Source organism: Alosa pseudoharengus, unplaced genomic scaffold, assembly GCF_046254945.1.
Source record: "Alosa pseudoharengus isolate Yale_2024_CS ecotype anadromous, Long Island Sound unplaced genomic scaffold, YU_APseudo_1.1 YU_APseudo_1.1_scf_9, whole genome shotgun sequence".
NCBI classification, from domain to species: Eukaryota; Metazoa; Chordata; class Actinopteri; order Clupeiformes; family Clupeidae; genus Alosa; species Alosa pseudoharengus.
The window spans coordinates 14832375-14843837 of record NW_027468881.1 but is presented as its reverse complement, the minus strand read 5'-3'; the positions used below and the strand labels follow the sequence as shown (position 1 = coordinate 14843837).

The window sequence follows — 11463 nt, the reverse complement described above, 5'->3', positions numbered from 1 at the left end:
CAAGATATGCACTTTTGCAGGCAATCCACTATTTAGTGCAGTTTGGACTAATTGTTTTGAGAAATGCACTGTTGTGCAAACGATGATTAATGATGATTCAATAAATGCACCAAAGCAACTGACGAAAACTGTAATTGCATAATATGTGCAAATGGTGAACTCTGGTTGGACTGGCATAGTGGCTGCCTTTGAGAAGATAAATAGTTACATACCAGTAGATAGATAGATAGATAGATAGATAGATAGATAGATAGGCCTATTGATTCCAAATGACATGTTGGGAAGTCATATGTCAGGCACAGGCCAATCAGTTAGAATAATCAGACAAATGCTTAAAAGTTGCCAAATCTATATATTATTTTATTTTCAATTATACTTTTCTAAACTGAATACATTACACCTCACCATTTCATAGACATAACAGAACACATAATTGAAATGCAAGCTAAAGGGGATGTTACAAAGGCTTCAAAAGATGAAAAGTGAGATGAGGGTTTGTGAAGCTGATGGCCACCAACAGAGGATGTCTACTTCCTCAGGCCCCTCTTGGTTCGCTTCGACCTAGAAACAGAGAGAAAGAAAGAAAGGAAAAAGGGAGGATTGTACATTTTTGCCAGAGGAAGTATTATATAAAGACATTCTAAAGAGTTGCAACAAAGAAGTAGGGGTCTGGTAACACCTGATGTTCTTGTTTCATGTTACAAATGGTTACAAAGATATTACAGCTTGTGAAAATGCTGTTGAAACATTTTGGTAGCACTTTGCTTCAATCTAGTGTATTCCCTGCATTATTACATTTACTGTGTTGACATTAACACTATTACTGTATTAGGTATTCATAATGTATCTTTGAGTTTATAGTATTATGGTATTTTGGTAACACTTTCCTGAATACATAGAAACCTATAAACATATTCATATAGAGTTATAAGGTATTCATAATGCCCCATAATTACTGACATAAGTCTATAAGTTGTACATATTGACTATGCTCATTAAAGAGTTACAATGATACACCCTTAGGGATTGAAGCATAAGAAGAGAATGTGACTGATGACATTTTTGCCATTATGTCAAAGGGGTGCAGTTTATTCACACAAATGTTCTTAATTGAATATGTGACCCCAAACAATCCTAGTCTTGTAAGGTGTATGGTTGGTTGAACAGTGAATTGCAATCACAGAGTTAACTTTCTTTACTGAACTTCCCTTTACTAAATTTGGCTTGGATCTACACAAACAGCACAATACTTATACATTTCAGAACCACCATGGCATGTTATACATTTTCTGGCATGTTTTATTACCCCAGGCAGACATTTATGTGTCTATTATGATTTCAAAGTTGTTAATGTCAACCAATGTTATTACAAACAAGCATAAATGTTTTGGCAGGCATTTGTGCCCAACTGATGTCTGACAGTTTTTGTTGTTTCTTGCTGATCTCCTTAAATCATTCTTACCCAACACACACCACCTGTCTATAGCCCGTGAGTGACAGCAATAAGAGATAAGCATAGAAGAAGTCACATTGCTAGATCCCTGCAGGCTGTTGGGAGATTAGCAGTGGCAACTGGGGTTTATCGCTCTAAGATAAGAGTACTAAACCTGATATTTGTTCATTATCCAAGAAATACGAGGAAGGATACTTCTCCTCCTGAAAGATGAGAGTGTAATTTGTCTATTTGATAACCCCCAAAAGACCCCTGTTAATGCTATAGGGATTCTGGCGGACATTTTGAGATACACTACAACTCTCACTCACACACGGACTTGTATAGGCTACTCACGTTTTCTGGTGGTCACTCACTCGGTTCCTCAGCACATTAATCTAAGGCCAGAAAAAAAAGATAATGTGTTAGTTGTAATGGTCCTTGAACAGCATGGAAAGTAGGGTATGTTTATTTATTTTATTCATTCATTCATTCATTCATTCATTCATTCATTCATTCATTTATTCATTCATTCATTTGGCTGACGCTTTTGCTCAAAGCGACTTACATGGCTATAGACCATGTAAACCAGGCTTGGTCATAAAGTCCTAATGGCATTGTGTAACTCTTACTTCATATCTCTGCTTTGTGAACTCGTATTGCAGCTCAAATTTCTCAGCCTCTAACTCGTACATCCAACTCCACAACTCTTTAGCCTTTTCCCTGCAGGTGAGGTGTGAGAGAAGCCAGGGTTACAGAAACAGAGAATGGCAAAAACAGAGAACAATAAAGACAGAGAACAATGCAACATAAATGATAAAGATGACAGTAAAATTGTAAAATTAGCAGGATGCCCTTGGGAGATCAGCCTTACATATCTTAGCTTTAAGTCATACTCATACAAAATTGGGCCTGCCTTCAAGGTTTGGTTTACAGTGGTTCATATATATATATATATATATATATATATATATAATACACAGTATATATCTGTTGAGCTGTTCTTTTGAATTCAACCTCAGGCTGTTCTCATTCAGACTGTCAATATCCAGAGGTTTGCGGCGGTCACTGAGGATCTTCTTCTTCTTTTCCCGCTCAGTCTGTTTCTTTCCAACTCGTACTGTCTGTAGGAGTTGATAGGCTTTAGAGGACACCATAAGCTTTGGGAACTCATATATTAGTTTCAGAACATAGCATCGGCAGTTGATGTAGAATAATTATGTAGGATTAGGTAGAGCCGGTTGACTCTAACTCAAATTGATAATTTGTAGCCTAGGCTCTACATGGCAAACAAAATACCGGCTTGGGCGGAACCATAAACGGTTCCAGCCAATCAACAGGTTGCTTTAGGAACATGGAAGGGAGGGGTGTGATTTGATTAGATTGTTGGGGTAATACATTAATAACCTTCCTCCAACAGCATCTTAAAGTGCTTACTCTCTGCATATAACCGCCAAAATGTAAGCTGGTGAGAGTCTTTTTCTTTTTGGCATCTTCATCTGCTCTCTTCTTTGCCTCCTCCTCCTCTTTTCGTGCCCGCTCCTCCTGTTGAAGGGAATAAAAAGCCACATGACTAAAACGTGACAGGATGTCATATTAAAAATTCAAACATTTATTGCCCACTTAGTTCAAAATGGATAGTGCTTCCATGACTTTCAAGTTCATTTTGACAGGATTGATGAATGGTTTGGTCAAGCAAATGCCTGCGGTATGACCACGGTCTGACCCAAAGAAGATCAAGGCCTTCCTGACCTGTAGAGCCAAAATGGCGGGAGTAGGAGGCTGCATGTAATCACCTATCATTATTCAGCAATGTGCTGGCCTGATGCCCTGTGGGAGAGGATGCCAGTGAGTGACTCACCTCAACGCGCTTCTGCCGTTCTTTCTCACGCTCGCTGCGGATCCGATGCTGCTCTGCCCGCTCAGAACGGCGCTTCTCCTGCAATTAAGAGATCAAACAAATCACTGAGCAAACCTAAAGGAACTTGCCTGGGAACAAAAGCTTAGACCCGTCTCTCTAATGGTCTATTAAAGTAATGTCATCATCTTGAATAATAACAACTTGTTGTTGTAAAGTGCTTACACTATTAAACTCAGAACCTGTGGATTAAAGTCCAACACCTTAACAGTCAGTGTACTGATATGCCCAACTGCTGCAGTATTATGTTTTATGTTTCACACACATCCATTTAAAGCATGGACAAGCTCAGGTTATGAACTGGTGTTAATGGATGAGACTTACAAACAGAGTATATAATGTGTGCCAAGACAGTGCAGAGATGGTGTGTACATTTTGTGAAAGAAATGTCTGAGCTTGTTTGACAGATAGTTATGCTTCAGTTGTTGTGAATGGGCCTCATTCACCAATATCTACCTAAGCCAAGATCCTATGAAAAATCTTAAGCAGATTCACAAAGGTGTTCTTAAAGGACAATTCCGGCCATTTTCACATAGATCTCTGTAGGCAGGCCAAGCAGCTACACTCTGGGGGCATGATTATGATTATGCCCCCAGAGTGTAGCACTGTAGCTGCCTGGCTACTATAGCTGTTGGCTGCAGCAACTCTATTTTCCCCCCCCCGTACAGACAGTACTCGCTGACCTCGAGAAACAGAGATCTATGTGAAAAATGTCCGGATTTCTACTTTAAACCTCAGAATTGTTGCAGCTTCAATCCCATCTCTTCTTAAGTTGACAGGGCATGCCAGTTGTTCTTAATTAGTATAGGTAAACGCCCTGACAGTCCCCATAGAAGGGCATGATACTGCAGGGCTGTGTCACACACATTGAGGCTGAGACACCACACTTTTATTTCTAATGTAGGCCTACCTTATACAAGCAAGACAATTTAATTACCATATGACAGCTGCTTTGAAGTGAAGGTACTGCTGCAAAAGTTAAACAGTAAACGAGTCGTTATATATATATATATATATATATATATATATAAACTAAAATATATATGGTGTGAAAAGTGTTACTTGTTACTTGTGTTTGTTGTGTTTATTTCAAAATACCTTAATGCTTTGTAAAATAGTGGAATTTATTTTATTTAAAAAAATTATAATATCATAATAATAAAATATAAAAAATGATAAAATATATACATACATTTTGTTATATTTCATGCTTGCAAAAATGATGAAACTGCAATAACCATTTATTTTGCACTAACAAGTCACTACTCATGCATAAGAGTGCTCTTGAGTGTGTGTAGTGACAGTGAAAGCCAGAACCTTCGTGAAAACTGCCTAAGTGGGTTTTAAGAACACATTTCTTTGTACAAATGGTTGGTGAATGAGGCCCATTGCTCCTTTCTGTGGTTGATATGGTAAAAACATCCAGGTATTTTTCCAAATGTTTTACATTCTATATAATTATACACTTAAGAACATCTTATATAAAGCATGCTCTACGGCATAATACTCCAGCTAGAATGCAATTGTTATACTACAACATACAATTGGAGGGTGGGAACTTACAATCCTGTCCGTGAGGTTGATCAGCTCCTCCTCTTCTTTTTTGCGGTTCTCAAAGTGGGCCTCAATCAGCGACTGCAGCTCAATCAGGTCCTTCTCCATGCGCTTACGGTGGATATCCTTCAACAAAACATGTGCATGCCTTTCATCAAACTCAGACAACTCTTTTCACATTAGTCATTCCATGTGACATGGCATGTGATATATTAATATGTTTATGTTCTGCATGTCGCCATGACATAGCACGACAAATATATTGTACACACAGGAGCAATTCTTAAGGAAACCCTGTCAATTCTTAAGGAAAGCCTGTCATGACAGAGATCCATACTTACATCAAAGTCAACTTTTTCTCCATCTGGAATCTTGGGAGGCACCAGGTTGGGCAACATGAAAGGCCTGAGGAAGAACATGCCAGAACATGTATACATGGTTTTAGTCAGTAAACAGTCATTTTAAAGTTATATTTGTTTTATATTGACTGCACTTACTTGAATTTGGGTTTTGCCTCCTCTGTGTATGTGGAGAGAGGTGGTGTGAGAGTTGCATTGGAGGGGAGAGACAGAGATGAAGGTGAGTGGCATCATTTTATTAAAATCATCTGAATACAAAACTGACTTGTTTTACTAATACATAGTAAAATATCACACAACATTGTAAAATAGTATTTAGCAACATGACCTCAAAAGAAGATTCGAGAACACCTGACTGAACGGATATGTTATCGTGAATAGCATATTGTTATTCACATTGTCATAACTGGCCTGTTTGAAGGTTCAGTGTTGCGGCAACATTGACCTCATAAAACGACCTAATTTGTTAATGTTGAAATGATATAGGTTTGAACTAGTCCCTGTCTTCTTCATCTTTAAGGTATTCTGTTGAACATACTCTAAGGACTGTGCCAATATCAATAATGACAGCTCTTTTTCACACTGAGTCACCCCATGTGTTCACAGACTGGTTGTCGCAGAGAAGTTTGATGCACCTCAAAAAAAGTGAACAGTCACAGGTAATAATTTTGCTTGACTTCTTTTGATCTATTTCCTCAAGGCTGAAACTGTTACTCATGGGCAGTAATTGGACTTAATGACAATGACATGAATCAGCACAGGTCCCAGTCCTTATTATGCTGTCATGACAAATCAGAGAAACCTTAGTGACATTTACTTGAACCTAACTAAGACAAAATTGCTCTGAACATGTCATGACCAATACAATAGACCATCATATGCAAAAATATCCAAAGACATATAGATACATCACATCACCATCATTGGTCATTGTCAATGCAACAGTATTTCAAATCAATTACCTACAGCACATCTGTCATTATGTTATAGGATACTGTATTGTGTGGTTTACCCCTCATACTACTAGGGCCTATTCGATCCAGCACAACTATAAAAAAGTACACCCCAGCCCATGTACAATTGTACTTAAGCATTTAGCATATATGCCTCCTCCTCCTCCTCCCAGAAACACTTCAGTATCAAGTATACAGTGAAGTATATCAGTGCTTGTGCCCTAAGCTACCAGTTCTCCCCTCCCACCCTTCACTCCCTCTTTCATTTCGTCCAATCAGAGAGGCCAAAGTCAAATCAAAGCCTTTACCTCCTCCATCCTCTGGCTCCTCATCTGCCTCTGCAATGAAGGGAGAGTGTTAGCCAAGCAATGATGAGGCAATGGATGACAACAGTGATAGGTCCGTGGAGGACATGGGGGTGGCATGGATGGGGGCTGAAATAGCATGCTGATAAGACAAGTGGCGGTTGGAGGAGGAGGGGGTGGGGGCTGAAGAAGGGTGGGGGGATGGTGATAAGCCTGTGATTGAAGACAGTCTCCAACAACATACTCTAGCCAAACTTGGAGAGGAATCCGTGCAAAGGAAATGAAACATGCATGAGTGAATGTACTCGTGTGACCCCCAAGAGGCCTGAACAGAATTGGAATGTTAAGCACAGACCCTGATGTGTGAATGTAGGGACGAAAGCCACGGCCAAATACTCGTTTACGTGCACATACATGTTTGAGGACAGCCACACACGTGTATGATGTTCACAAACATACACACGTGACATACTCAAACACGCATGCACTCTTTCTTTCATTCTTCCTGCCTCTCATTCTCTCTTTCAGACAAGTACATCAAGTGCTTTCTTCTAAAGGTCAGATGTCTATAATTTGTTATATTTATATCATTTTGTATGGATGTAATGATGTTGACTCAGACAATGATGTAGAACTGTATGTTGTTGTTGATGATGGTGGCTGTGATGATGAAGATGATGACAGCATGGTAGGGCAAGAGCTCAGAGGCCACGTCCATTCCAGACACCCTAGACCCTAGACTCTACTGTCTGACTCTCCTAATAGTCAGTGATTTCTGTCCAGTGCCCATTGTTGTCATGCATTCGTCCCCCAGTATCCAACTTCCATTTTTGTATTTTCTCAGTTGGTCACTATGCCTAGCATTGCTTTGTGCCTAACATAGCTTGCCAGTGTGCCTAATATTGTTTGTGTGTGTGTGTGTGTGTGTGTGTGTGTGTGTGTGTGTGTGTGTGCGTGTGCATGTGCATGCGCGTGCGTGTGTGTGTGTGTGCGTGTGCAGTGTGCATGCGCATGTGTGTGTGTGTGTGTATGTGTGCATGCGCATATGTGTGTGTGTGTGTGTGTGTGTGTGTGTGTGTGTGTGTGTGTGTGTGTGTGCTAAGTACCAGGCTCCTGAGGGGCCTCCTCCTCCTCCTCCCCTGCCTCCTCCTCCTCCGCAGCTGCCTCCTCCTCCACCACCTCCTCCTGAGCCTCTGGATGGGGGGACAAGTTTGTGCGTTAGTTGGGCTCTGTCATGCATTCATGCATTCATGTCATTTGGTTATTCACTACACCATACAGGGAAAGAGAAAATGTATTTTTTTAAACTCAACATTCATTTCCAGAGCAAAATGTAAAACTATTAAAATAACTTTGCCCCAGATGACAAACATTTAAAATTCCATGGTACACACATCCAATTGCAATTCAAAAGCCCAGTTGGGTAAAGAGAGCACCAAGCCCCTGTAAGATAAAAATAATATCTTTTCCTCATGCACATGGCCAAAACACTCCTCCAAAACATCCACAGGACTGGAAAGAGATGATAAATGAATCACTACTGAAACCCTTTTACTGTAATATAACCTGTCATTTTGATCAACTGGAATTATTTCAGTACTGTTAAAGAGGGGGCATATATGGTGCAGTGCATAGCATGTCTATCTCTGCTGCCTATTTATGGACACAGATAACAACACTTGCGTTCCAGATAGCCCTCTGTAGTTGTTTGCGGGTGGCAGCTGAGGTGATAACAAGTGTTGAAGTTGAATAACATTTTAATTTCATGTCCTTGTATAGAACAATACACCACTCTAATCTACTTTCCTCAGAATTAGAATAAATTGTGTGTGTGTGTGTGTGTGTGTGTGTGTGTGTGTGTGTGTGTGTGTGTGTGTGTGTGTGTGTGTGTGTGTGTGTGTGTGTGTGTGTGTGTGTGTGTATGTGCGTGTGTGCACGTGTACTGTATGTGTGTGTGTGTATGTGCGTGTGTGCATTGGCTGTGTATGTTATGTGCATAGTGTGTGAGTTTTTCCCTATATGCATGCTTTAAAAAAAAAAAAAATCCAAAACCGCACCCACATCCTACACAATATACAGGCAACAGATCATCTGCCATTCATGATTGTCTGTGCAAAGTTCACTTCTTTGCATTTGATCTGTGATAAGGGCAGATAAGCAAAGCACAAAGCAGGAGCGACAGCACAGGCTCTACCTTCTACCTCCTCTGTCACCTCCTCTGTCACCTCCTCTGCCACATCCTGCACCTCCTCTGTGCAAAGCAAGAGCAGACTGTTAGTCAGCAGGGCATCCCACTGCTGTGTTTGTGTGTGTATGTAACACACACAAACACAGCAGGCGGCTGCACTATGCATGAGTATAGCCGTGGCATTAGTTTCACATTACATGTCATGGTTATATGATTACCCATAATGCTCATTGATCTGAAGGTTTTTAGACTATATTAATTTGACCTTGAGAATAATGTATACTCTTTGAATGACTTTGTGGTATATGTACATAGCAACTACATTACAATATCACAGGAGTACAGGTTATAGTGAGCTTTGACTAGAGAACATCACACAGTTCAAGCAAAAAGATGCAGTACTGTTTGGGATTTTTGAATGATGTCCATGAAAAATCCATGAAGCAAGAAGCAATCAAGGAAACACCAAGTCATAATCTATACTGTATATGCCAGGTAGCATATCTCAATGTCTTGCCATGGGATAAACAAGGCAACCTGATGATTGACATGCATAAGATGAGAGAAATAAACTATTAAACAAAACCATACCTTCAATCACTTCCTCGTCTGTCGATGAGGCCCAGAATCAAATGGGAACATTTCAATTATACATCAGCAGAGGCTTTTGTTACACAAAACATATACATAGCACTAATCCTTTGTCTATGTATTTCTTTGTTCAAGAGTGCAGCATATATCATGCATCTTGTAAGTGTAAGTGTAGGACCATAATCTGTTATTTCAACAAAATGGTGCATAGGGCAACATACCAGGATTCTCTACCACATTATGGTACCAACTGATGGTTATCCTCTATACAGTACATGACCATACTTACAACTACACAGCATTAATTTATCACATTTTGGTTAATTTGGTTAATTTAACAGGGTTAGCACAATTAATGTATACAACTATGTAATTCATGATGATTAATCCATGGTAAAGTCCAACCCTGAGGTCAACTAATGGGGGAAGATCAGAGCAGCATGGATCAGTGATTTTAAAACATACGGCATGAAACGGATGTGATAGAAGCAAGTGCCGACTTACCCGCCTGCTCTCTGTTCACAATGGAAAAAAAAACAGAAAACGTCTTTTTAACTACATTCACATGACTTGTGGTGAATAGTGTTGGCATTTTGACACGGTATTTTCTCTAGGTATCTTTATTATTGTGGGTATGTGTGAGTTGAGTACAGAGCCTTGGAGGTATTAGAGATTTTAATGTATATCGAGAGAATGTGTGCTCGTTTTACTAAATCATGCACACTTAATGCTAAATCATGCGCTTGTTTTACTATATTGTGATTTTTACAACAGATATAGACTGCAGTAGCTCTCTTTGGTTTCTCTTTGGTGATGCACTTTGTAGACAGTCCCTATGCTGTCCTTCTGACAGCCAACAGCACATAATATTGAGCCATTTACGCAGATCTGTGTACAGTGTAGCCCAAACAAGCACACAATTTAGTCAAATGAGCACGTTTAGTAAAAAGAGCACACGTTTTGCTAAAACATTCCCTCAATATATATATCATATATATATATATATATATATATATATATATATATATATATATATATCATATATATATATTTCAATATATATATATATATATATATGAAAAAAACATCACACCTCCAGAGCTCCGTATGAATACAATTCATTACACTTACTCATATTCCTCAACTTCTTCGTTGTCCGACATTTTTTCTTTTTCCTCTGAACTCAAAGCAGGAGCAGCTGTTGAAATATCCAAGATTTGAGATTTTCTGAGGAGGTCCTAAAGACATTGCCATCTATCTTTCAAAATCTTTCAAAAAGTTGTAGTCGCTTCAACATCTCAGGTTATGAGGACCAAGGAGACTGCAGCCACTAAGATAACACATGTATGCCCTATTTCACCAGTTCTCCAGTTCAGAGACGGGCAGATGCTGTTTGAATAAAACTGTATGTACTTACCTTAGGGAAAAAGAGAGGAATGCAGAGACGGGCAGATGCTGAGCTGGTCAGGGAGTGGAACCCTTAAAGCCTGCTGGATTTTAAACTACAGAGGGTGCAGAGGAGGCTGGATGACAAAGGGTATTTATCTCACCATACCACCCCACCCCACCCCACCCCAGCCCAGCTACCCACTGTCACCACTACTCACACACACACACACACAAAACATGCACACACAGACACTATTTATTTTTAACTCTAAAGATAGTCCTCACACTCTCACTCTCCAATCCCAAAAAAGGCATGTTCCTCTGTTCTAGTGGGCAAATGTTAAATATGTTGCTTATTTGGTTTGTAAGATTGTCACAGATAACACCTTGTCTCTTCTATTCTCTCTGGATTCTGTAATTATGGTATTATTTTAAATATCTAAACGTAAGAATGCCTTATTCTTGGGGGCAGCCGTGGCCTACTGGTTAGCGCTTCGGATTTGTAAACGGAGGGTTGCCGGTTCGAACCCTGACCAGTAGGCACGGCTGAAGTGCCCTTGAGCAAGGCACCTAACCCCTCACTGCTCCCTGAGCGCCGCTGTAGCAGGCAGCTCACTGCGCCGGGATTAGTGTGTGCTTCACCTCACTGTGTGTTAACTGTGTGCTGAGTGTATTTCACTAATTCACGGATTGGGATAAATGCAGAGACCAAATTTCCCTCACGGGATCAAAAGAGTATATATACTTATACTTATTTCTTTTCATTGCAACAAA

At 39.8% G+C, this 11463-nt stretch overlaps 1 protein-coding gene across 5 annotated transcripts; it reads right to left on the bottom strand.

The window, feature by feature from the left end:
• Positions 1-339: 339 nt before the first annotated feature.
• On the bottom strand, positions 340-10874 carry tnnt2a (troponin T type 2a (cardiac)). 5 transcript variants are annotated; one of them, XM_076277107.1, is made up of 15 exons: positions 10718-10874; positions 10432-10498; positions 9301-9318; positions 8716-8772; positions 7628-7714; positions 6525-6554; positions 5402-5423; positions 5246-5309; positions 4914-5030; positions 3294-3371; positions 2870-2977; positions 2450-2556; positions 2065-2155; positions 1790-1830; positions 340-561 (listed from the first exon to the last, which is right to left on the bottom strand). In XM_076277107.1, exons 2-15 carry the CDS (start codon positions 10433-10435, stop codon positions 528-530), a joined length of 858 nt encoding a protein of 285 aa, XP_076133222.1. In that variant the 5' UTR covers positions 10436-10498; positions 10718-10874; the 3' UTR covers positions 340-527. The 5 variants fall into 5 exon arrangements, with proteins under 5 accessions (XP_076133222.1, XP_076133224.1, XP_076133225.1 ...); XM_076277109.1 differs by lacking the exon at positions 8716-8772; XM_076277110.1 differs by lacking the exons at positions 6525-6554; positions 8716-8772.
• Between the last annotated feature and the right edge of the window lie 589 nt (positions 10875-11463).